Source organism: Dreissena polymorpha, chromosome 6, assembly GCF_020536995.1.
Source record: "Dreissena polymorpha isolate Duluth1 chromosome 6, UMN_Dpol_1.0, whole genome shotgun sequence".
In the NCBI taxonomy this organism is placed as follows: domain Eukaryota; kingdom Metazoa; phylum Mollusca; class Bivalvia; order Myida; family Dreissenidae; genus Dreissena; species Dreissena polymorpha.
Window position 1 is genome coordinate 88,225,176 of NC_068360.1, and position 26,746 is coordinate 88,251,921.

At 32.6% G+C, this 26,746-nt stretch overlaps 2 protein-coding genes and 1 pseudogene across 3 annotated transcripts in view; 2 read left to right on the top strand and 1 right to left on the bottom strand.

The window, feature by feature from the left end:
- The window catches only part of LOC127835882 (uncharacterized), an 85,242-nt gene extending 77,895 nt beyond the window's left edge, over positions 1-7,347 (bottom strand). The window contains exon 1 of the mRNA XM_052362306.1: positions 7,205-7,347. Coding sequence (XP_052218266.1) covers positions 7,205-7,347 — 143 coding nt within the window. The remainder of the gene's footprint in view (positions 1-7,204) is intronic.
- Positions 7,348-10,698: 3,351 nt separating this feature from the next.
- Positions 10,699-21,827, top strand: LOC127833593 (chromatin assembly factor 1 subunit A-like). 2 transcript variants are annotated; one of them, XM_052358940.1, is made up of 4 exons: positions 10,699-10,845; positions 16,595-16,628; positions 17,044-17,169; positions 18,430-21,827. In XM_052358940.1, the coding sequence occupies exon 4, from the start codon at positions 19,649-19,651 to the stop codon at positions 20,654-20,656; it is 1,008 nt and encodes a 335-aa protein (XP_052214900.1). In that variant the 5' UTR covers positions 10,699-10,845; positions 16,595-16,628; positions 17,044-17,169; positions 18,430-19,648; the 3' UTR covers positions 20,657-21,827. The 2 variants fall into 2 exon arrangements, with proteins under 2 accessions (XP_052214900.1, XP_052214901.1); XM_052358941.1 differs by lacking the exon at positions 10,699-10,845 and adding an exon at positions 16,202-16,397.
- Positions 13,883-14,803, top strand: LOC127833594 (uncharacterized; annotated as a pseudogene).
- Positions 21,828-26,746: the final 4,919 nt, after the last annotated feature.

The window sequence follows — 26,746 nt, forward strand, 5'->3', positions numbered from 1 at the left end:
ACTACTACTACACTACTACTACTACTACTACTACTACTGACTACTACTACTACTACTACTACTACTACTACTACTACTTCTACTACTACTTCTATACTACTACTCACTACTACAAATACTACTACTACTACTACTACTGCTACTACTACTGCTACTACATCTACTACTACTACTACTACTACTTCTACTACTACTACTAATTTAATTTATCAGTTTTTGTCACCGAGAATATGTGCACGTGTTTCACATTTTTACACATATTAAACTGCTATGATTTGTGTTAATTGTTTCAGTCATGTTTCATGTGCGGATCAGCACCGTGCGAAGGTAGGATGATGTATCAGTTATTAATAAACACTTATTTCCTTGAATATCTTACAGTGTCTGCTTTACCAATCCACTTCTACAAAAGTCATAAGCATTGAAAGTAATGCTGAATGACACACAAAAAACACACGATTGAAACGAAAAATTTGACTCAATAATATCACCAATGTGGTTTATAGGTCATGTATTTCACGAAAGTGTCTTTTTCGGTTGTGCAGATTTTTGTTTCACCCTCCCGTCTTGTGATTGAATAATATTTGATATGCATTGTGTTAAAGGTCAAACATGTTTATACATTAAACGGGTGTTGAACATCTCCTTTTCAAATGTTATTAGACAAGTATCTTAATTTAACCAATGGTGATATGATCAATCGACCAAGATTGCATTGTGTTGTTCTCCACTCACTTATAGCATACCAATAAATAAGAATTCATGATATTGCTTGCAGAAGGCGGGGTGTGTTGCTCACCGTTAAGCAGCAATAGCAGCGGACCATGTTTCTGCGTAAATTGGTCCACTGAAGCAATGATGATGTGCAAAGGAGCTCAACCCGAGCCTTTCAAGCCAATAATGCACGATTCCAACATTATTACATTGTGTAAATAGCTTACGATTAGTTTTTAGTAAAATTAATAAAATGGAAAACGCATTGAGAACATGCTTAAAAAAATGCTCGAAATGAACGCGAAATGCACTAATTCTGTGATTACAATTTGTGCAGTAAATGCGTTTCATAATAATTGTATAATGTTTGTGTTTAAAAATGCGTAACCAACATAAAACAATTTGATCGTGTCTTTCAGGGAGCAAGATAGTGATTCCGATTGCGATAATCGATATCTTAGTTGCTGTGGGTGTCCTGATCTGCTCGTATTCAAATTACCATGATGTTTTATTCGAACATTTTATTTCTGATTTAAAAAATTACTTAGTCACTCCTGTAACTGCTGTTTACATCTTATGTTCGTGGCTCTTTTAACACACAGGATGATTGTTTTAAATCGATTTTCATAGTAATATTTAATTAATGAAAAATCGAATATAATATTAACGATAAAGTAGATTTTATGTACATGTCTTTAGACGTTGTTACAAGCCGAACGCTGACTTTAGTACACCAAGTCAAGAAATATGCATAAGACTACAAGAATCAGTAAAAACAAACAAAACGCATAACGCATAGTGTTTTCGATAGTATTTCGATATAAATGCGTACACGCTCGCTTTTGTCATGTTTAAAGATTTGGAGCAGACACACCAAAAGCAACATTTTTGGATGGGAATCATTTCGTAACGCATGCTTCGGATCATAATATCATATAATTGCATCATTCATATGTATTTGATTTATAATTTCATATTACCAAAGTATTATACAAAATGTAGGGGTGCTTTTGCAATATGGTTTAAGTATATAATAAGCACTCATTAAAAAAAAATGTAGATTCTATGTTCAACAGAATTACAACTATTTAATTGATATGTTTTAGTTTCTGTAGAGCAAATGTTTCAGACACAATTGAACACAATATAAGTTTATGATTACGGTGTTCACGAATTAAAAAAATATTTATTATCTACCGAGACAAACACATTGTATACTTTCATTCAATTACTTTACATTTTACATGTACATTTTTGGAAACGTTTGCATTAATCATAACTTTATAGCCTATTTCACATTATTTTGAGCCCGGTGTTTTAATGATGCGTGTCTTCTACTGTTAAAACCAGGAACACGAAATGCCAAAGTAAAACGGTCAACACTTTGAGTACTTATCACTGTAAAATTTGTACTGTAGAAACAATAAATAACAATTCAATCGAATTTATATTTACATGTCACGGACGCATTCACAAGATATGTATAAATTGAATGCCGTTTATTGTCGTCTGACGGAATTTCATGCGAACTTTGCTTTGCTAGTACCTAGTTAATAAGCAAGTACAACCTCACTGACTCTACAGCTCGTTTAGTTTATGGTTAACCTAACCATAGAAGACTGGCACAAAGGGCTTCAATGATGCACATTTTGTTCATTTGGGACACCAGGAAGCATTGTCACACCCGTGTGTTTAACTGTTTAAGGTAAGGACAATAGACGTGAACAATTTTGAAAATGCACTAAATCGCACTCGTCATGCAATACTTACATTTTTCGAGTATGCATCGACTGAATTGGTAAAAAGTTAGACAATAAACATATATTTTACATGAGTTTATCATTTTAATGTAAGATTGCAACAGTTGAAGAGAAATAACACTAAATAGAGAATTACTATCGTCACGAATTGAAGCAATCTAAGTATATTTACTCTCAGGTATACGCATCACACTGTTTATCACAATTAAAGGTGCTCAAACAGGTTTTAACAATCCGATCATGATTGCGTTGTATCGCGTATGTTGATCACATTTTGGCACATGTATCTCATATAAAACACACAATATGTAATGAATGCCGATGTCATATAAATTGCAGAATATGTGATTGATCAAGTTCCCTTAGACTACGCACAGTTTCAGAATGTGACTGTTCAATTATTGTTTCATTACTATCATCATAAGCAGCAATCCTGTTTCTTATTCAAATTTAATAATTTTTAGGAAACAATGTTGTATTTTAAACATAAAATCAAGGCATATCTTTTACATAATGATCTAGATTGCTTGGTCCACATTATAATGCCATACGAACCCAATTATTTTATAACAAATTGACACCAATAAAGGTAATATATAACTATTGTGTGCATTTGCAAGTTACCGAACGAATTTGTTGCATACTTTATGCATGTATATCTGTACTTCCTTATGTTTTTTATGATACATCGCCATTCGCATACGGATAATAATTGAAAATATTTATAATTAGTTTCAAACGTTAAATTATACCAATGGAAATTTATGCAAAACTATTTTTTATCTTGAGAAGAGTGAACGACTAATTATTTAGATTGTGGGGACGTTTGTTATATGACGAAACATGTTTGGAGAGGTTTAAATTTTAAAAACAAAACCCCATATTTTTCCACTTTTGTCTAACAATTAAACGGGGTTATTTTGAAATGAAATTATACAACAAATATTTTTAATTAAATTGGATATGCGTATTTGTAACAATTTACATTTTGTATAATACGACTAAACCCTGCTTTGATTATATGAATTTACTCTATTTCGATAAACTGACTGCCGATAAAATAGAAAAACCGCGAATACATTGTGTGTTATTTGAAGAGTATTTCTGGTATAACATTTACAAGTGCATGACCTTACATCAATTATTTATCCGTGGCTTAACATATATGTAAAGTCTATTTTTAGATCCTGAAAAATAAATAAACTATCAAGAATATTGTTTGAGGCCTACTTTTGTGTTTGACTATTTGATTATTTCTATGTGTTCATAAGAGTGTTTTAACAATTGTTATTATTTCATTTTTCAGATATTAACAGGAAAGTTGAAATGGTTCGTGTGATCTGTTTTCATTGTGACAAGTATTAGCTATTAGACTTTGTTTGTGTGGTACTATTTGGCTCATTATGGATTTAAATTTATTTTTAATGTCACTATATATAAGGTAATATTCTAATTTAATCGAATATATTTACATTTCTACTTCTCAATAGTTTACTCAATTTACTGTTCAAACACTAGGTTAGAGAACATAATATTAGAACACAAAGCATTTGACTTTGTTAAATTTACACCACATTTGACAATACTTTAGGTTTAAGTTGTTGATTAGACAAAGAGCCATGTATATGCATGTTATCTTAATTAATTATATGTTCTGTCAAAAATGGTGTATTTGAATGTTTGTTTGTAATTATAACTGGCACATCATGTCAGACGACAGTGTGGTGGTTGAAATCTAATGTCGAAACACGCTACAACACTGAACACGTGGATTTGATGCGTCGAATCAGACTGAATTTTCATTCCCTTTCACAAGAGGGTGATCGATTCAATTATCAGTTTCACAAGTCCCATTAACACAGTTTCAGGGTATATATGTTTTAAATATGTCTGAATTAAAGGTAAAACCGTGCTTGAGAGGTAGCTAAAACAATTATGTCATTGCCATTGCTTGAACATGTTTGTCTAAAACTTTCTTATGAAGCTTAACATGCTGCCAAATAAACTGGAATAACACATCTGTATCTGCTCAAACAGACTTGAACAGAACTCACTTAATTCAAACAGGGCTAAATGATGCAACAGGCTGGGTTTGGCTATCAAATTATAACAGAAGATCTGCTGCAAGTGCGTTTTGCTTTTGCTTAAGAATTGGTGACGGTGTTTAATTACAGAGTTTTGTCATGTGATCACTTCTCTTAATTGTATTATAATAATAATAAAACAACAAGCTATCGCTAGTGCAAAGGGTAGTTTCCCTGACATTTCCAAATAAAACACACATCAAAAGGCAAAATTCACAAAGTTGTATTATGTTCATATGTTCAAAATAATCTAAAATGTTTAAACCTAAAACAACAAAGTTACGAGTTACTAAAATGTAACAAGCAAAATATGTTAGCTCCTTTGAAATTGTCAAGGATAAAAATGGCTTACTATAGTAAATATCATGACTGAACAGTGTGAATAAAGTAAACAGTTATACGTATAACTTGTATAACATTACTTGTGCCTCAGAATCAGATTTATAATATAACAACTGAATTTGCATAGAAAAGAATCGCTAAAATAATAAGTTTTATATCTATATAAACTGATTGTTGGTTGCTTAAGATTTAGTTGATTTGCTTTATTTTTTATTTTTTTTTGAATAAAATGTTTGCATAATAATATATTTGCACCGCATATTTTGAGGATAACGCCAATTTTATTTCATATTGTTATTTTGTGTAGTAAGCATTTATAATCATTTCCAATATATTTTTTCATACATAATTTTATATTATTGTTTCTACAAAACGCAACAATTACTGATAAGAGTAACCATGCATGTAGGCGATGCATAATTGCTCACTGAACGATATACAAACCATATTATTGCATTAACTTTATATATAATGCCCTCTGGCGGGGTGCAGAAACTTGGCAAAAGGAGGGCTTCAACGGGAGTAATCGTGTATTAACATGGCGATTGACGTGCCGTTCAAGCCCAGTTATGTGTTTTTCATATCCATAATCTCGTCCACGCGCATTTACTTCCCTTCTCCAGCCTTCGACGATTTTCCAAGCATAAATGGGGAACTGAATAAGCACCAGTTTCCTTATGCATGCAGGGATAATGACTATTTCAATCCACTTTTCACATTATACCATCTGTACTCTCTTGACAAGAGCTTTATTTTATTGGCAACGTAAATGAAGTTAAGGTTATTTACTCAACACTTTCAAAAGACTAGGCTGTAAATGTAAGTGTTTATGTACCTTCAACGTTCCTGCTGTAAATTCAAAAATAATTCCTCATTCCTTACTTTGCGCCGCTGCATTTCAACTTTGCATTAATCCACTGTTTAAACACATTTTAAATCGAAAACTGCCTATCCGAAGGTAAAGCCTGGTCATTTCGGATGATGACCGAGTGAGACATATGTAAAACACAACATTGAACTGTATTGAAATAATCGCATTATTTTGTCGATGTCGAATGAACAAAACATATTTTTTTCAATGTCATTTTAATTTATTTTGGTATGTGTGATTTGTTTATGCAATAATAGCAAAAATACACGTTTTCGAGGGCATGATCATCTGCGGGCGCTCTCAAAATCCGTTCCTGCCCTCGTGCTGCGAACTCGGGCAGGAACGGATTTTTGGAGCGCCCTCAGATGATCATGCCCTCGAAAACGTGTATTATCCCTATATTCTATTCTAGCATGATCGGACAAATATTCTGTAGTAGTTGTAGTGGATGTGGGGGTGGGGACACATGGTAAATCAACTCGATTGAGGTTTATGTCCATTTTATTGCAGACGTAGACCAATATAGTCCATGATGGAAAAGACCTAATAAAAAGTGACATTATGTTACAAACAAAACAACACAACCGATAATACGAAATATGAATGAAATGAACATCACAATAATTAAACTAATTCACATATATGTCATAATGCAATAATACACAATGTTCAAGAAATGAAAAACAGTTGAACAACTCTCCTGGTTGGAATACAATGAAGACCACGCGGCTGGACTTGCGTCCACTAGACGGTCTAGGCAAATGCAAGCGTGGTCAGTAATTTAATAACTAAATCAACAGTAACATTTGAATGACCAATGAAAATCTTGCATCGGATCAATTCATTATTATGATTGGACATAACAACTATTGCATCAGCCTACATGGGTGAACTAACACTATACTACTTCTACTACTACCAACAATTATTTTGCTACTACTATTACTACTACTAACAATGATGTTATGTATATACAACAAAAAATTAATTGTTATGATAATTGAATACAGAAAACAGTTAAGGACAACGTGCTGTTTTCCTTACTCGGCTAAACAATGGTCTTCTAACACCAGCTATGATGACGTTGTGTTCCCGACCGTCTTGATCGCTAATGGCGGGTGGGTATGATCTTACCACTGCCTACTTCACAGCGCCATGGGGGTGTGCATGTTTGCGATGCAGTACTGTCCTTCTGTAAATAATGGTCTTATTTTGAAATTCCCCATAAAGACATAGCCAATACCACTATGTTGATCATCTTTATTACTCATACATACAATTAGTTTAACTGTTTGTCTAAGTATTATGTATTTGCTACAAGAAGACAATTTTACTGGCATTTAAAGTCCCTGTGTATTTAAGGTCTATCTACATATAACTTTTTCAATGTGTTGGATATTAAATTTGATGTATGTTTTCATTATCTAGTATACATTTGTGGACACCCGCTGTGTGAGTGGTGGGTGGGCTCCTGGGTCTGCTGGCTTGGACGGGTTGATAAGCATTGATTATCATCTCTGCCTGGTCCGTCGGCCTTGGTTGTTGGCCTGCCTCTCACATTTCGAATGTCTGTCATTCAACTGGATAATGTAGGAATTTGTGGGTAAGGGAGGTAGCCCTCAATTAGCAAATGTTATTTGGATTTTAGGGTCATCTCTCTTCCATCATCTGTTCTGATTTACCAATATAGTAATGTTCTTCTAATGTACTAAGAATGTTAACATTAAGTCTGTAATATTTCTTTTAGAAATATTTTCAAGATTGTTTTATTGAATGTATATGTAAATTTTATGTATCATGAAGAGTGAGACTGAAATAAACTATTAAACTATTAAACTGTATTTGCTTGAAGACATAAAATTGTCAACAAACTTAATTCAATTATACGTTGGTTACACACGCATTACTGCAAACAAACGTGACTTAGTTCATATATGCCAACGAAATTTCAGGCTTTAGCTGAACATCAGAACGTTACATTTTTCATATCTCCCAATTCATTGCAATAACCTTGGTCAAACATGTCAAATTGGTGTTGTATGCAGTAACAATACACATCCACATTCTCTTGTCACAGTGAATAGTTTACAGTTTCTCAACCATTTCAATTCTTCCATTCATTCAAAATGCTCCATAGCTGATTGTTGGAGATATCTGCAGCGACATCTGTTTCTTTCAATATCTAGCTAAAGATTCTAAGGTGTTATGTAACTTGATGAACGCATCGATATGATATTGAAGCTCTTAAAATGTCTATCTGAGAGTAAGCTGAATGTAGAACCGACAGTTTTAGTTATGTTGGCTGATTTTAAGAGCGCACACTTTTCATTTCAATTAATATTTACGCCATGATATACATGCGTATAATACAAACACAATATATTGCGTAAAGTAATAATTAAGATCATTTATTTGATGTGGAAATATGCTGGATTGATAAAGGGTATATAACATCAGTATATATTGTGTGTTGTAAGCACTTCATAAACTGTTTGCATGAATAACACGTTTACTTTACATAAATGTTACTTTATTGGTATGTTAGCTATTTTTACAATTAGTGTAATAATGTTTTATCAAACATGCATCTGCAAACGAAAATGCCAAGTACAAACATGACCCACTTTGGAACCTCCGATTGTTTCTTACAAGAAATAGAAACATACAGCGTAAGCTTTTTCTTTTTTTCTTCTTTTTTCATAAAATCTTTAATAGATTTTTCTAAATAGTTATCAACGTTGATCTGAAAACACATTTCTTAGACTAAATATGACCAAGTTTTAAACCTCCATTTTTTATATTTTTTGTCGAGTTTATAACAACGATCATTTTGTTTCTGTCTATAGATACGATCAGCAAAGACCACTAATTAATAGTAATATTTGTACAGCAAAAGGCAAATAACTTAATTGAATTCAGCGAATTACATGTACATCATATATTGATAATGTTCTGCCAATCATCTTTATATTTCTACGCGGACACAGAAAGAGGCATTCTAAGGTATAAATTTAAGGCGTCCGGAGGAAAATGTAGAAACCACGCAATCCAATTATAGAAATAAATGTACCCCGGAAGTGTTAAAAACATACGTGTAATTGTGTCAAGTCGCAGATGACAAGATAAAATAACTAGCGAAAAAGCCAATAGTTAACATTAGAAGACAATATACATTAAATGGTCTCACCAGTTAATTTGATAATCGTCAACAAGAAATTATTTGATTAAGTCGTGCAAATAGTTGAAATAATACAGATAAAATTCTAATAGTCCATTGGAGTTTGTGTTTGCGTTTGTTTTTTTGGCCTAGAGCAAACGGTCTGCTAACATATTCAGCTTTTGAGACATGACGTTTTACAAGGCTTTTGATAACATAGTAGAAAACCTAATTGAAAAAGATAAAATGTACCGCTTAACAATGTATTTTAAGGTAAACTACATGTGTGTATACAAAATGAGTATCAATGTGACTTGCATTTATGTTTTAAAGCCTTCTTAAAATTTACAGTATTTAAATATTTGATACCTTAGGAAACCCTAGTATAACACGCAGTAAGCTCGAATCATTCTTAAGTTAAACACACGGTATTGAAATCGGTTAAACATGCTTTACATTTGATAGCGTACCATTGTATTGAATGTCGCAAGTCTATGCATTGCGTAGCGTTTGACTCATCGTCAATGCATTTTAGAAAATAAGGGTCTGTTAACTATTCGACAGCGTTACAATATTAAAGACTTTAATTGTTGTTCATTAACGCTATTAAAAAATCAACAATAAGCAATATTGATACCTAAATAAGAGTAAAAAGTTTAATATCTGAGATAAAATTATGCGTTTACGAAAATCTTTATATTAGAAGTAGTAGTCGTTGTTGTTGTAGTAAGTAGTAGAAGAAGTAGAAGTAGTATTAGTAGTAATAGAAGTTGTTGTTGTTGTAGTACTAAGAAGTAGTAGAAGTAGACGTAGTTGTTGTTGTTGTTGTTGTAGTAAGTAGTAGTAAAAATAGTAGAAGTAGTAAAAGTAGTAGTAGTAGTAAAAGTAGTAGTAGTAGTAGCAGCAGAAGTAGTAGTAGTAGTTGTAATAGTAGCAGTAGTAATAGTGGTGGTGGTGGTCGTCGTCGTGATGGTGTGGTGGTGGTGGTGGTGGTGGTGGTGGTGGTGGTGGTGGTGGTGGTGGTGGTGGTGGTGGTGGTGGTGGTGGTGGTGGTGGTGGTGGTGGTGGTGGTGGTGGTGGTGGTGGTGGTGGTGGTGGTGTGGTGGTGGTAGCAGTAGAAGTAGAAGTAGCTGAAGTAGTAGTAGAAGTAGCTGAAGAAGTAGTAGGAGTTGTATTAGTATTAGAAGTAGAAGAAGTAGAAGTAGTAGTAGTAGAAGTAGTAGTAGTAGTAGTAGTAGTAGTAGTAGTAGTAGAAGTAGTAGTAGTAGTAATAGTAGTCGTAGTAGTAGTAGTAGTAGTAGTAGTAGTAGTAGTAGTAGTAGTAGTAGTAGTAGAAGTAGTAGCCGTAGTAGTAGTAGTAGTAGTATTAGTAGTAGTAGTCGTAGTATTAGTAGTAGTAGTAGTAGTAGTAGTAGTAGTAGTAATAGTAGTAGTAGTAGTAGTAGTAGTAGTAGTAGTAGTAGTAGTAGTAGTAGTAGTTGTAGTAGTAGTAGTAGTAGTAGTAGCAGCAGTAGCAGTAGTAGCAGTAGTAGTAGTATCAGTATTAGTAGTAGTAGTAGTAGTAGTAGTAGTAGTAGTAGTAGTAGTAGTAGTAGTAGTAGTAGTAGTAGTAGTAGTAGTAGTAGTAGTAGTAGTAGTAGAAGTAGTAGTAGTATAATTAGTTGAAGTAGTTGTCATCATCACCATTACTTCGTATCTAATTCAGGCACCGTCTTTTCTTATCCTATTAACGTGGCTACGCCCGTGATATATACTCACGAATCTATTAATAGTTCATGGGACTCCGTTTTCAAAAAATCAACGATATTTTCTACGAAGAAATTACCACACAAACTTTATTCTGCATGAAATATGAAAATGCTTGGATACCTTATTTATCATTGGATAGCTTTTTTTCTTTTTGGAATTTCTTATGTGGTAAGTGATCATACTGTTTCGTCTTTGCGATAATACTTTCTTATTGAATCATTCATTCTGTATGTAGAGCACGATGCAGTCCCACATGTGTTAACTTAAATACTCTTAAACAGGTGGCCAAACACATCAAATAAACTGGTATACCCCGACTAGACTTTAGATCATTTGTTTAATCGATGATCATATCCCCTATAATTCGTCCAATTATATTTCCGAAAGTATAAGTAGTAGTGGATGATTGTTTTTAAAGTAAAAATCTCATTACAAGCCCGTTAGTTTATGCTCGTTTTAAGCATAATGTTGCCAATGATGCCGTGCAATTACAAACAATTGCTCAATAGGTTCTCAAAGTATACTGTTTGGAACTGTATAAACTTTATTTCGATGTAATCCAATTATAGCTTTTTTTACCCAGATCCTAACATAAACTCGCAGTTAAAGCCGTGTATGTATTAAAGGGATCTTTTCACGCTTTGGTAAATTGACAAAATTGAAAAAAGTTGTTTCAGATTCGCAAATTTTCGTTTTAGTTATGATATTTGTGAGGAAACAGTAATACTGAACATTTACCATGGTCTTATATAGCCATTATATGCATCTTTTGACGATTTAAAAACCTAAAAATTATAAAGCGTTGCAACGCGAAACGATTGAATAATTTGGAGAGTTCTGTTTTTGTCGTTAAATTTTGTGAAACTACGAAGATTGCTTATATAAGGTATAAAATACTTCATGTATATGTACTCGGCGGAATAGCTCAATAGGCTAAAGCGTTTTTACTTCAGGACTCTGGCAGGACTCCAGGGGTCACTGGTTCGAAACCTGGTCCGGGCAATATTCTTTTCTTTTTTTTTATTTTATTCTTGATTTTTTACTGGAGCTTTTACGATCCAATGTTTACATTTATCGATATAAAGCATTTAATGAATAAGTTAAAAATGCCAAAATCTGTGAAAAGGCCCCTTTAACACATAACGTGCATTGATTGATTATGTTTTGTATTACTATAAGTTGGGTATGCGTAATGTATAAATCTAACTATTGAAGCCTTTAAATAGTTTACAATGTGAACTTAAATATGAATTAAAAGAGCCAATCGACTTTAGTTAAGGCAGCGCTACACGCATTGTATCTATTAATAGGGGTACTTTTTGGCGCAAAATTAACTGCACCGTTATCTACAAGAGAGTTCAAGTCCCAATGCATAGATACTACAGTCGTATTTTCAACCAATCAAAAAGCGGTACTGTATTCGCTGCCAGACAGCTTGTTGCTACCGCTTCACACGCCATTCGTTAAATCGAAAGTGAAAAGTGTTGCTAACGAAAGTATTCATCAAATAATTTCAAAATGGTACGAAGATGTGCATGGGGGACATGCAAGGCCGATGCCCGATTCCCTGATAGAATGAACGATGCCAAATTCATAACCTTCCCTAAGCCAAAAACTCAGGTAGAAAAATGTTTAAGATGGATTAAAGCGTGCGGTCGTCCACACGAGCAGCTCAATATTACGAAAATAGATATAAACAAGGTCGTGTGTTCCTCGGTAAGAACTTAATTTACTTTATAATATTTTTCTTTAATGATTGCTATTTTATGTACTAGAGATACGCTGTTCGTCCATTGTGATGATAATCATTAATGTAAACTTCACCTTAAAGCGGTTATATACGATTTTTTATATGTGTTTAATTTAATATGTTGATAAAATATGTTACAATAACACAAAATAGGCAAAAATTATACATTTAAAGCCGCATTTCATAAAATGCAGCAAAGACAATTTAGCGCCCCGAGCCGATAGTGACGTACGTATTTTCCTACAATAACCGAAGCATTCGTCTTTGTATTATAAACCGTTAAACTACGAGGGGTGTTCCAGAAGTTCGTGGATTTTCGCTATAACTTATTAGTTTGCTAGTAAAAGTCAATGAAAATTACATATTATACAAACCAATTATCGCGGACTTTATATATAAGCTAAAAATGCATGAATTCCATAAAGCGCGTTTGAAACGCGTTGCCATAGAGACCTCAGTAACGACATGCGGCGCACGCGTGTATTTTATTATAAGTATGAGCGTTACGCAAATTTAAATTTGGTTTAAATGTCGTTGATAAAGAGAATTTACGGTAAATTTCACGTTACAGCGCCTAAGTCCTCCTTACAGCCCGGATTTGGCCCCTATGGACTTCCGCGTCTTCCCGGAAGTTAAATCACAGTTGCGCGGTATTCGCTTTGCAAGTAAACAGGAACTTACAGTTGCAGCAAAGCGAATCGTGTTGTCTTTTGACGATGACTGGTATAGAGACACTTTTGACAAGTGGATTTCCCGACACATAAAGAGCATTCGCGTTGGAGGTGATTATGTGGAAAAGATTTGACAGTTGTTAACTTCATAACGTCATTGACGTTGAACAGAAACGTTACACGTGCGTCGGTGTGCGCATTGTGCACATGTTTAAATCTCTGATATATATTTATTGTTTTATGTATTCCCATGATATTTGGAGAGTAGATTTGGAAAGGACGAAATATTCTTAACATGCTATTTGTTTGTCCATTTATGTTACCAAATGAAAGTTATAGCGAAAATCCACGAACTTCTGGAACACCCCTCGTAAGTTTAGATGCACATCGTACATGTATGGTATACATACTGGCGAATTCGGCTGTACAGCCGTTTTCAATTTCAGAATTAAATATCTGGCTTATTTCGCATTTTTTCGACACATGTTCTTCTTAACTTTTATTTTAATTTATATTGAAATATTTATATAATAAGTTTTTTACACAGTTTATATAAATTCATAAATATTTGACAAAATCGTATATACCCGCTTTAAACAGTGCTAATATATGCATACATGTATTGTAAATTTACGCATCTAAATTCAAGGTATATGCACTGATTAATAAACTGTTAAAATGTAAGCACTGTCCTCCACCCAAGAGGTTAAATCTCTGCCCGTGGAATCATGTTTTTTTTTCATAATATCGTGTGTAATAATGTGTTGTTTTGTTTCAGGTCTACAATATAGATATCGACTTCAAATGGCGCGACAATTGGCACTGATTCAGGTTGAAAATACCAATCTGAAGGAAGTAATTTATAAAAAAAAAGACAAAGAAATTAGTAGTATGAGAGTAATTATTAAAGAACATCAAAGAAAAATACAACAACAAGAAAACTTTGGTGCTGAAGGCATAAAGAACAGAGAAAAGTCATTGAAGGGTTTATTTCGTTACTACACTGGAATAACTTATATCAAATTTTTATTTCTATTTGCCTTTCTTTTCCTAACCCAGATGAAAAACGAAAATATGGCAGGATTGCCTTTAAATGAAAATGCTTTACTTTTTACTTTGTGCAGATTAAGACATGGCTTTGGTCTCAAGGATTTTGCAATGAGATTCAAAATATCATTACAATCTGCTGGAATAGTGATTAATAATATGTTGGATATTATGTATTTCAAGTTTGGCCAAGTATCAATCTGGCCTCATAGGGATGTTATTTACTAAAATGCCAAAATATTTCAAAAAAGATTTTCCAAACACTATTATCATTATAGATGAAATGGAAATTAAAACACAAGAACGCTCTTGGGCTACACAGTAAACTTTACAGTGATTATAAGACATCTACAACCTTAAAGGCATTGGTTGGTTGTGACCCCAGCGGATCTGTTATCTTTATATCTGAATTATTTACAGGGGCAATTTCGGATGAATCTATTTGCGAGGATAGTGGATTTTTTTAATTAAGGTTTTATTTAATCTATGTAGTGATTTTAGCAACCCTATGATGTGTGAACAGTGCCCAGTCAGTCTAAAATAATGTCAATATTCAGAATCATGCAATATACATAAAACACTAACGATTAATAAAGATGTTACCAATAACCATGAATACTTTTTAAATAATTGAATAATCGTGTATAATATTTCACCTGACTTTACAACTGCAGTGTGATTCTGTAATCTTCTCATCGGACAAATCGATGTTTAAACGATATGGTTTTTCATTTTTTTCTCATTGATCTCCAGCAGTCAGCGACGACACGCACACGGTTTTCTTCATTAAAAATCTTTATATTAGGAATGTACCTTGAGTGTAATAATTAAGACCTCTATTGAAATTTCTATCTGCTAGTTTATCATAATTTGGTAGGAATTGAAATATTGTCAGAAATATTTACAAGCGTATCTGATGCTTCATCAGACGCCATTTTGGATGTAGCGTGTGAAGCGTAGCAACAATCACTAAGGACGGGTCAGTGAGCGGAAATATGCATAGAAGTCAGCCTATATATATTGTAAGGGTATTGTTTATTGACGCTAAATGTTTCATTATAACTATTAATTACGTACATATATACATGCTTTAACGGAATATGGACTGGTTAACAACTATCTTATTTCGAAATTACTGTGTATGTGCTCTCGTAAAGGGACGTGTTCACGGGGTTTTGTTTTACAAACCTTTAACATTCGGAATAGTTTTAGATAATGAGAATGGCAAACAAAAAACGCTGAAAGTTGTTTTGCCTTCGTTGGGATTCGATGGATGGAGTATATGAGCTAAAGTATATACTTCTACAAAATGCGTTTAACATAATACAAAATGTTAACGATTTTGATAGATAATCTTATTATCCATAAGCCGAAACTTGAACATTTTCTTAGCAAGGAACATACGTGTTTGAATGCAATAAATAAATTATTTCTTAATATATGGTCATTGTAGGAAAAAGTCAATGTACTCGATAACATGTTTTAGTAACACAACCGATGGAAATTAATACCGAATAATAATGTGACATGTGTTGTTCATATTTAAAGTTATATAACTTAGGCGTAGCAATGGATACGAGTTTCCCTTGGCCCCTGATGGCCACGTAACTTGTGTGGACTTTGGTAGCGAAATTATTTTCGACGGCTAATCCCCCTGCCTCTGATTCAAGAATTAACTGACAGAAATATGTGCACACATTAGTCGTAAACTGACCAAGGAAAATATTACGAGTTGTTGAACAGACTACCTTGATATGGATGAAAAACGGTTATAAGGTTTGATTACACTTTATATAGAAGCCAGTATTCATACATGTGTTATTAGAGAAGATGCCGTGTGACATTAATTCGCGTCTGTTTTCTCTCAGTCCGGGATTAAACACAACGTATACAATTATGCATATAAAGATTGCTCACCAGTGACACCTCTGTTTTGGTTTGTTTTGTCAATATACAGGCAGCATTTTATTTTTTCTTACTACAATATTGGAACGGGTTGACATCGATATTTTAATCTAAACGCCCCCAATGTTTACATGACCGTTCAAAGGCGGTGATTCTAGTTAAAATTATCTTCTGATATTGTTGGTTTTCTTTCATAAGGCTACCAGATTGTAACATACATTTGTCTCCTGCAAATTAAGCATGGTGCACGTGTATGGCTGACGAAACATTGTTAACAGATTGTACATAAAGCAGTAACACGAATACATGGCTGTCGAACCGATGTTATAAGATTATACATTTAGCAGGTAACACGCATGAATTGCTGTGGAACCATTGTTAAATGTCGTAGAGCAGGTTACGCGTATGTTTGGCTAATAATTTAGTATTCAATCAAAAAGGGTCTATTGTAGTTTTGTTTAGAAATATTTGGTGAAGATATTGGTGTTTTCTCAAACTTGCTTATTTATATTTGATTTAAGAAAACATAGTGTGTTCTTTTCAGACTTCAAAGACCTGCGGACAGACGCCATGTGGAGGTATGACAACTAGTGTTTATGAAAAGCCGTCTGTTTGATCATAAGCTGTGTTGCGCTGTAATACATAAGACCTTATTGAAGGTTAGGACATAAAACGTATGTTTTAAATCCTAATCTATACAAAGTAGTCGCTTACATGTGTATGGTGGAAAACGATAGCTATCGCGTTACACCATAAGAGAGTGGTCTCATTCAGAAGGGAGATAAATATGCTGAACACATATACTGCAATTATTGAGAAACAATTGTTGAAACGGGAAACGAATAAAATAAATCATCGGCTACGTGTATGTTTAATACATAAAATACAGAACATCAAATCATTACCTATTTATTTGCTGTTCCAGTCTTCATAGATGAGCTGTTTATATTTGAAATATGTACAATTATAAATACCCACCCACTGTTGCCGTAGATACCTACGCCAAGTTCTGCTGTGATGAGAACATGGCGAGAATAGAGTCCGGTCATTGCTGCTGCAATTATGACGGGACAAGCTCCTCTGTGGAATGTCAAAGCAGCTCAGGCGGCTTCCCATGGTGTAAGTAATCAACAGCACAGTCGAGCGGTATTAGGATCTTATAGAAATGCAGACATTTTCCAACAGTGTAAGGTAATGCAATCAGTACAACGTCGTTAGAATGTTATAGTATCTAATACAGTTTCAAATGGTGTAATTCAGTAAAAGCACGTTCACTTTTCAATAGAATGTCACAATAGATAAAACGGTTTTCCATGGTGTATACTTCAGTTAAAGCACAGCCACACGTCGATAGAATGTACTAGTAGTTGAGACAGTTTCATGTGGTTTACTTTATTGAAAGCACGGCGAAAGGTCGTAAGAATGTTAGAACCTTCGTTGTTTCAATGTAGATAATTAATTGTAAAGTTGAGCCTCGCAAGAACGGAACTCTCCGTCCTTCACAAATACCGGTATATCGGTATGTGTTTCCAATCGGTAACTTCAGGTATTGTGAAAATATATTCGTTGAACCTAGGGCTAATTGGTAAGAAACGTGACCATATGTACATAGTGAATGACATTTTGTGAAACAATTTAGACCTTACATAAACGTTGTAAAGATCCTTTTATTAAATGGGTATTAATATATTCTTAAATCAATATTATAAAAATACGGTTATTTATCTATTTCTATAAATCTGCATGTTAAAATCCTTTCTTTGTATCGTATGCTTAAACTTAAAATATGAAGTATATATATGTCTTCTGATCTTTTACTCATATTAACTTGGGGACACTGGTATTAGTGAAATCAACATTCGAATACTTCATGTTGTTTCTAAACATAGCAACAGTGGTATTGTGAAACTTGTATATTCAAATACGCATGCTAAAATACAATGAGGACATCAGCGCGCGGAAAACCTTCGTCGAACCAAGTCAATCTTAACGCAATAGCATACGAAAACATAAAAAAACACGCTGATCATATAAAGGGTCATTCAAAAAGCCGCGATGTGGTCATATTACCAATTGAGAAACCCATACTTACCATAAATATTTCAATCATTACCAGTTCAACGTTTGATTTTGATAACAAAAATTGGCATACACATTTTACCTATTTGTCCTTGTTAAAAATACTTATTAAGGTTTACGTATTAATTGATTTCTTCCAAATGTGTAACGTATACTTGACCAAATATGTCGAGTCCAAAATAACCTGTGCAAAAGGTTTGGAGTATATGTACAATTGTTTATTGCTTCCAAACCATGTGTATATTTTCGTGAAAGTAAGGAATCGAATAATTTGATGTCGACTTTTTCTTCTATTTACAGGGGGCGTATTCCTTATTGTACTTTTCATCATTGCTGTATTAGTTGCCGTGGGAATTGTGGTCTACAGGAAGAAACTTTACTCTAGATTTTTTTAGAATGACACAAATGGTATTGGCGCTTTTAAACATATCCCAAAACTTGCAGATATATTTATTTGTGTTATTTGTCGTTAGTTCGAATGATCAATGTTGTGAGTGAAGTACATAACAGATAAGGACAGTTATGCATGTTTTTTCTGCGGTCATATACTTCACAGGTGAAGTATAGATTGTTGTTTATACAAGATCTACTTGTTTCTACATATCGTACTCTTGCTTACATTTTTACTGACCTTTCATTGTTGACTTGCTTAGGATGTTGTTTTTTCAAACACAGTTGGGTGCTCAATGTGTTGATTGTTTGTGTAATGTTTTCCATGTTTCAGTTTTCGCCATATTTTCCCTTCATTTAATCATGTTTATTGTTACTAGCTCTCTATTTATTTCATTGAGTGGTCACTGTTTCATACCAAATATATCCTATTGGGACCGTTTGAGAAAGTGTATGGTGCAATTAAAACAATCGCATAAGCACAACTATACTTTACTTCTTTTTGTGAGAACATACCAGAAATTAACCGATACTTTTTGAATGCAACATGCGGCATTTACCATGTACCATGTCTTTTGATTGTTATTACAAACTAGTAACGCCTTGGCTATTTAATAAGTAAATTGCATATGTGTACAAATGCTATGCAACTTGCCTTTAATGATAATCTTCGTTTTGATGTGGTTTCATTCACTAATCGTTTGTCAATAATAAAAGGACTTGTTCACAAGAGGTTTGTATTATTTTACAATATTATTACGCGCTGTTGGAATTGTGGTTAACTCCCCTGTGACACGAACATGGAAAAACTTGCTCGTCTTTAAAATATATTTATGTGAGTGAATAGTGATATTTCGGTGATTTTGGAAGGATACGTCGATTTGGAAAACACTTGGTAACCTTTTTGAGCATGTAAATCTACTTATATACAAAGACAATAATCAGAAATATGGCTTTTAATATGTCGTTCGTAGTGTAAACTGTGTCAGGGGTGGGCGACGCCATTTCTATTCATTTAAAGTCGTATACGTGATCATTAAAAGCACGAGGATATATGTATACAAAAGGAGATTAAGTGAATGTACACAGACTATCGCCAATTACGGTGACTATACTGCGCAAAATAGATATGGCAAACGTCGAACAACCAGTTAATCAACTCGACTCAACAGAAATCGAAGATGCGAATAAGAAACGAAAAGCAGCGAGTGTAAGCAGCGTGAGTGAAGCTGACACGAGTGTAGTAGTAGGCGAAACAAAACAAAAGAATTCGAAGCAGCGTAGAAAGAAATCAAAAATAAATCCAGTTAAGGAGGTTAAAGATACCAGTGAACAGAGTGATACAGAGGTAGAAGATGAAAGTAATTGGATGAGAAAAGAATTGGCGGAAATCAACAAAAAACTCAGTAATATGCTGACCAAGAATGATAGTGGGCTAAAAATCATGATGAGAGAACTAATTAAAGAGATGAAGGATGAACTGTTAAAATCAGTGATGCACAAAATTGAAACACTTGAGGGCACCATTTTTGAAAAACAGCAAGTAAACGACAAGCTCGCAAATGACGTTAAAAGACTAGAAGAAAAATTAAATAACGAAAAAGAAGAGAAGCAGCAATTAAAAATGGAAATGACAAAACAACAATTAATACATGATGAAAAATTAAACGAACTCGAACAATACAGCAGACGTAACAACATACGGCTATCTGGCTGTGTAGATAAAGAAAGAGAAACAGCTGAAGAATCTGTGAACATAGTATTGAAAACACTTAATGCAAAAATGCCGACAATCAAACTAGTCAAGGAAGACATTGACATAGCACACAGAGTGGGAAAGTTTGAACAAAATAAACACCGACAAATTATTGTAAAACTGCAATCCCGGATGAAGAAGACCCAAATAATGCGCGAAAAAAAGAACCTTAAAGGCGAGAAGCTGTATATAAATGAAGACCTGACAAGACCTAACCAAGAGGTGTTTCGAAGTGTACGACTGAAGAGGAAAGACCTCATACAATCGACATGGACCAATGAAGGCAGCATAAAATATAGAGACTATCACGACCACGTGCACACACTACACTTCAGTAACTTCAAATACTGGTTGGCCATAGAAGTCCACAGAGTAGTTTAATACTATGTACAATTATATATATTTCTCTAGTTAAGAAATAGAATGCCTGTTGTGTTTTTTTCTCCAGTATACACTCATGTGAGTTAAAAGCGTATTACATCAAGTTGTTTATACAATGAGAAACACTCAACACGTTTAAATAAAGTATTGTAACTAAGACAACAAATAATGTCAAATATTGGAATTATATGTAAGCTTTGAAAATTACAATCCCTTTATGACGATAAGAGTCTGTAGATGTTTTAATATGAAGGTACATACACTGTAAAAGTATACACTAAGTTAAAATTAGCATACTATACTTGCATCACGAGGCGAAATACACAGCTCCTTTTTTTAAAATATATAAATCAAAAGTGTATGTTTTTTTTAATAATAACACTAAATAAAAGCGTATAATTTTGTATGCAAAGTAAAATGGTGCACAACTAAAAGCAAGTAAGATTGGTGGTGTGCGGATGAATATGTTTGTGTTGTGTGTGTGTGTTTTTTTATTCAGAAAGTGCATGAAATACAATACTAGGCTTAAACAAGAAAAGCCGTTGTAACTGGTAAAGTGATTTTTTTTACCATACACCCCCAAGGATATTCTCACAATTTCGTTTTCAATGTGAGAGTAACCTTTGTTCGTTCATTTTTTATAGGGCGGGGGGGGTGTTATTCATTTAATCTTAAAAATAAAAATATGCCTGTATAGTACATTAATTATATCTTACATTAATTTAACATATGTCCTTTATGAACCCTTAGTCAATCTCACAGTTTTTTTTATGTATTTGTTGTTGCTTTTTTTCGATGTGAGCGTGACAAATAGGGTTAGCATATGTATTTTGTTATACATTTTAATAATTGTGTGGATTTTTATAAAAACGCAAAGTTAAATCAACGACAAACTATTGAAAGGAAATGTAAATTGTAACATTTCCATCAAATGCGTATCTATGTATCAAAAGTATATCAAATTTGTATAATTGAGAATATAATGAATAGTACGTACCTTTAACTGTATATGATTTTTCTTTTGATACATCTGTGCTATGTTTAGCCTTTAGTTTAAACCATACTCTTAAAGATACCTATACTATATAGTACAATGTTGCTAAGTTTATATAGAATTGCTTACGCTGTGGTAACTTTTTTATTTTATGTGAATCTTAATCAAATATCTGTAATTGGGAAGATGTTATATAGTCTTTTTCTAATTGTATATGATGAAATTGTGTTTTTTTTATACAAGTATGCTATTTTTTATTTTGATTTTTCGACTTTACTCAAAAAAATACCTTTATTGTGTAGTATACTAGTTCTAAGGTAATAAAGTATAACACCTTAAAGAGTCCTTTTTTTTGGCTTTAATTTGAAATTAAAAAAGAAGATATATATAGATCATTTGCGTAAGAATAATTGTAAGCATGATGAATAACTTTTGTAGACATTTTATTGGTAAATTATTTGGTAATAAGTATATGTAATCTTGAGATACACAAGTTAAAAAAATAACACCAGAATGGTTACACATATGTTACTTTTTATGTGTACTAAACTAGATATAAAAATAATACTAAAACTGCGTTGAACACTCTGCTTTAGAAACTCTGCATAATAATATATCTACATGTATTGCATTTTTATGATTAATTGTTATTGTGATGTATATTTGCACAATGTAACTTATACCATCAATTAAGTACTTGTACTTGTACATACGATGTTACAATATCGTGATGTAATACCTTCTTTTAACAGAAAAAAACAACACGCTATTAACAAAATTAAAACGAGCACTGAACACATATTAAAAAAACAAATAGTCTAACTACATTGGCATTACAATTAATATTTTTTTCTTATTCACATTAACTACACATGATTATACACAAATTGATTGAAGTGAATAGCTGGAAAATACTCTTGTATTAATAAGTAAAAAGCCACAACTGCTTGTACAGTAAATACTTACATGTATAGAAATAATGAATAGTAAAGGGTCGCTAACACCCTTGTTTGGAACGATTCTTTTTATAATATAACACGTCAACAAATAATAATTTGGTAGCACTAAAAATGAATCTTTTGACACAATTGAATAACTGGAAACTCTCTGACTGGTTCAAATCAAACTACTATAAAGTAAAATGGAAACAGTAATATTATCAATAAATGTTAAAGGTTTAGGTAATAAACAAAAGAGAAATCAAGTTTTCGAATGGTTAAGAAATAAAAAATTTGCGTTGTACCTATTGCAAGAAACACATTCGACCAAAAGCATAGTAGAATCATGGGAACGGGAGTGGAAGGGACAAGCCTATTTTAGTGGCACGAAATCAAACAGCGAAGGAGTAGCAATCCTCATTAACGATACACTGCCAGTAAAAATATTAAATTACAAAGAAATTATACCGGGTCGTCTTCAAGCCTTAACACTAGAAATCAATGAACAAAGTCTTACGATTATTAATATTTATGGGCCTAACAAAGACGACACCCTTCTTTTCAAAACTCTAGCTAAATTCTTACAAGATACCAACGAAAATATTTTAATCGGGGGTGACTTTAATACTGTTTTAGACACTAATTTAGACAAGAAAAACGGCCGAACCGATACACATAAACATTGTCGAGATAACTTAAATAAAAATAATTTAATCGATGTTTGGAGAATGCATAATCCTAATAAATGTCAATTTACATGGCACTCTAACGGTAAACCGACAATTTTCAGCAGACTTGACTTTTTTCTTATCACAGATACATTATGCAATATAACAAAAAATTGTATTATTCAAACAGGATATAAAACAGATCATTCATGTGTTATATTAAAAATGAATTTCACATCACAAAAACGGGGACCTGGTTATTTTAAAATAAACAACAGCCTTCTGTTAAATACCGAATATAAATCACTAATTAAAAACACATCGCAAGAAGTTTTAAACAACAATAAACACTCAAACGCAAACACTAAATGGGAATTGGTAAAAGGAAATATTAGAAATGCAACTATAAAATTTGCTAGTCAAAAGAAAAAAGAAGACAATAAACAAGAAAAAGAACTAATTCAAGAAATAGAAGCTCTTGAACAAAACTTGATACGTAAGGATAATATAGACAGAAAAGAATTATCAAATAAAAAAATGTTATTGGATAATTTAAGAGACAAAAAAATCAACGGTATTTTACTGCGATCAACAGCTATATACATTGAAAGTAATGAAAAAAACAGTGCTTTTTTCGCAAACCTAGAAAAAAGACACACAGAGAAGAAAACTATTAAGTGTATAAAAGTGAATGATAAATTTATAACAAATCAAAATGAAATATTAACAGAAGAAGTGAAATTCTATCAATCCATTTATCAAAAACAGTATGATAAAACATCAAATATTGATTTCTTTAACACACCGATAAACCGCCTTAGTGAAAACAATAAAAATATATGTGAAGGTATCCTAACCGAAGAAGAATGTTATAATGCATTAAAAGAAATGAAAAATGACAAGAGCCCGGGCTCAGATGGACTAACGGTAGAAATTTATATAAAACCTTTTGGGATGACATTAAAAAAACTTTCATCGAATCAATAAACTATTCATTTATACACGGACATCTAACTGACTTTCAAAACAAAGCATTATATCACTAATCCCTAAACCTAACAAGGATACCACTATTTTAACAAATTGGCGACCAATATCATTACTTAATGTAGACTACAAAATAGCTACAAAAGCCATCGCTAATAGAATTAAAAAAACGATATCCTCAATAAAAGCACCTTCACAAACAGGTTTCATAAAAGGGAGATATATTGGGGAGAATGTCAGACTCATTTTCGAAATAATCGAATACCTTGAAAACAAACAAATACCCGGTCTTTTATTTTTTCAGATTTTGAAAAGGCATATGATACTTTAAATCATGAATTTATGTTTAAGTGTCTACAGCATTTTAATTTCGGCGATGATCTTATCCGTTGGGTAAAGCTGTTTTACCATGATATAAGTAGTATTATTATGAACAATGGATACATGTCGGAAAGTTTTAAGATAAAAAATGGCGTTAGGCAAGGTTGCCCTCTTTCATCGTCCCTGTTTGTAATATGTATCGAAATATTGTCTAATTATATTGAAAAAGACCAGAACATTAGGGGTATTGTTGTAAATAATATAGAAATAAAACAGTCGCTCTTCGCAGACGACGCAACCTTTTTCAATAACGGTGAACAAAACTCTTTTGAAAATTTGGTCAATGTAATAACACAATTTGGGAAAACATCTGGATTAAACCTTAACAATTCAAAATCAACATTTTTAAGAGTAGGGCTTTTCAAGAATACTACAATCCGGTTTTGCAATGATCACAAATTTATTTGGACATCAGAATCTGCAAACACTCTTGGGTTATCCTTTTATAATTGTAAAATAAAAAATATGTCCATGAACTTAGAACCAAAATTATGTGCATTCAGTAATTGTCTTAAACAATGGCACCACAGAAAATTGACCTTACTACGGAAAATTACAGTAATAAAAACATTCGCACTACCAAAATTAGTATATCCATTCACTGTATTACCAAACCCTCCTCAACACACCATACAAAAAATAACTAAGGAAATTTTTAACTTCTTATGGGATGGTAAACCCGACAAAATAAAACGCAGCAAAATAATAATGAATTATACAAATGGAGGCCTTAAATTAACAGACATTGAAATGTTCCTAAATTCTATAAAGGGGTCATGGGTTAAACGACTGTTTACAGAAAATAATAGTATGTGGAAGTGTATATATGATACAATCCTACAGAAATACGGAGGAGAATTACTATTTGAATCAAATTTACAAACTAAAGATATTAAACGTATATGTAAAGACAACGAATTTTTAAAAAACATAATTCAAGGATGGAATACATGTAAAAATTGCTATAAACACAACTTCAGCAAACATATTATATGGAATAATAGTAAAATACAAATTGAAAATAAAACTTTGTACTGGAAAGATTGGCACGACAAAGGAATCGTATTTGTCGATCAGTTTATTGACTTTCGCGTGAAGAAATTTTATAGCTTTACTGACTTCAAATATATATCTTTAATGCATCAGACAATGACTTTCTTAAATACAATAGTCTTATAAATAACATACCAAAAGACATATTGGAACTTGTAGATGAGCGTTTTATAACAGGATTAAGGAAAAAATCATTACTAGATATAATCAAAACTTCGTACCATACAAATAAATTTTTATACAATCTTCAGCTATCTGAAATAAAAAATACAAATTCGAATGCGGAAAATAGATGGCAAAATATTTTTCAAAATAAAGAGTTAAATTGGGCAAAGATATACACGCTAGTGTTCAAAACGTGTACGGACACAAATTTAAGATGCTTCCATTATAAATATATTATGCGTTTAACAGCTACAAATACATACCTCTTCCGGTGCAAACTAACTAACTCTAACTTATGTGATCTGTGCAATGAATACGATGAAGATATTGAACACTTGTTTTGGAAATGCCGGGTAGCACAACATTTATGGAACAGATTAGCGGACTACATGTATGATAAAGGCATTTTATTATATTTTAACTACGAATTAATTTGTTTTGGACAGATGGAATATAATAAAAACATGCAAACAATTAATTTCATCATTTATTTAATGAAATATTATATATTTAAATTGAAAACAATGCACCAACCATATGATTTCAACAATTTCCTTACATTCCTAAAATTACGCTTTGATATAGAACAAGAAATAGCCCTAAAAAACGATAATCTTGAACAGTTTAATACAATTTATCGGAGATTACTTGACGGTCAGTTTTGAGCTTCCAGCTTCTCCTTTTTTATACTTCTTTCTTACTTTTTACTTTCTTTTGTTAACTCTTCATATTGCAAAAAGACATAAATAATAACCTCTGGTTAAACCACAATTATCACTATTGTTCCATGCGGAGTGGGTATATTTTGAAGAAAAAATATTTAAAAAAAAACAATAACATTCTATTGTACTTGCATATGCACCCATAACTGTATTGTTATCTTCTTGAAGGAAAAAATGTTTGC

What these genes read in the sequence shown, in the direction of transcription:
- LOC127833593 (XM_052358940.1), top strand. Translation starts at nt 19,649, where the DNA reads ATGGCAAACGTCGAACAACCAGTTAATCAACTCGACTCAACAGAAATC.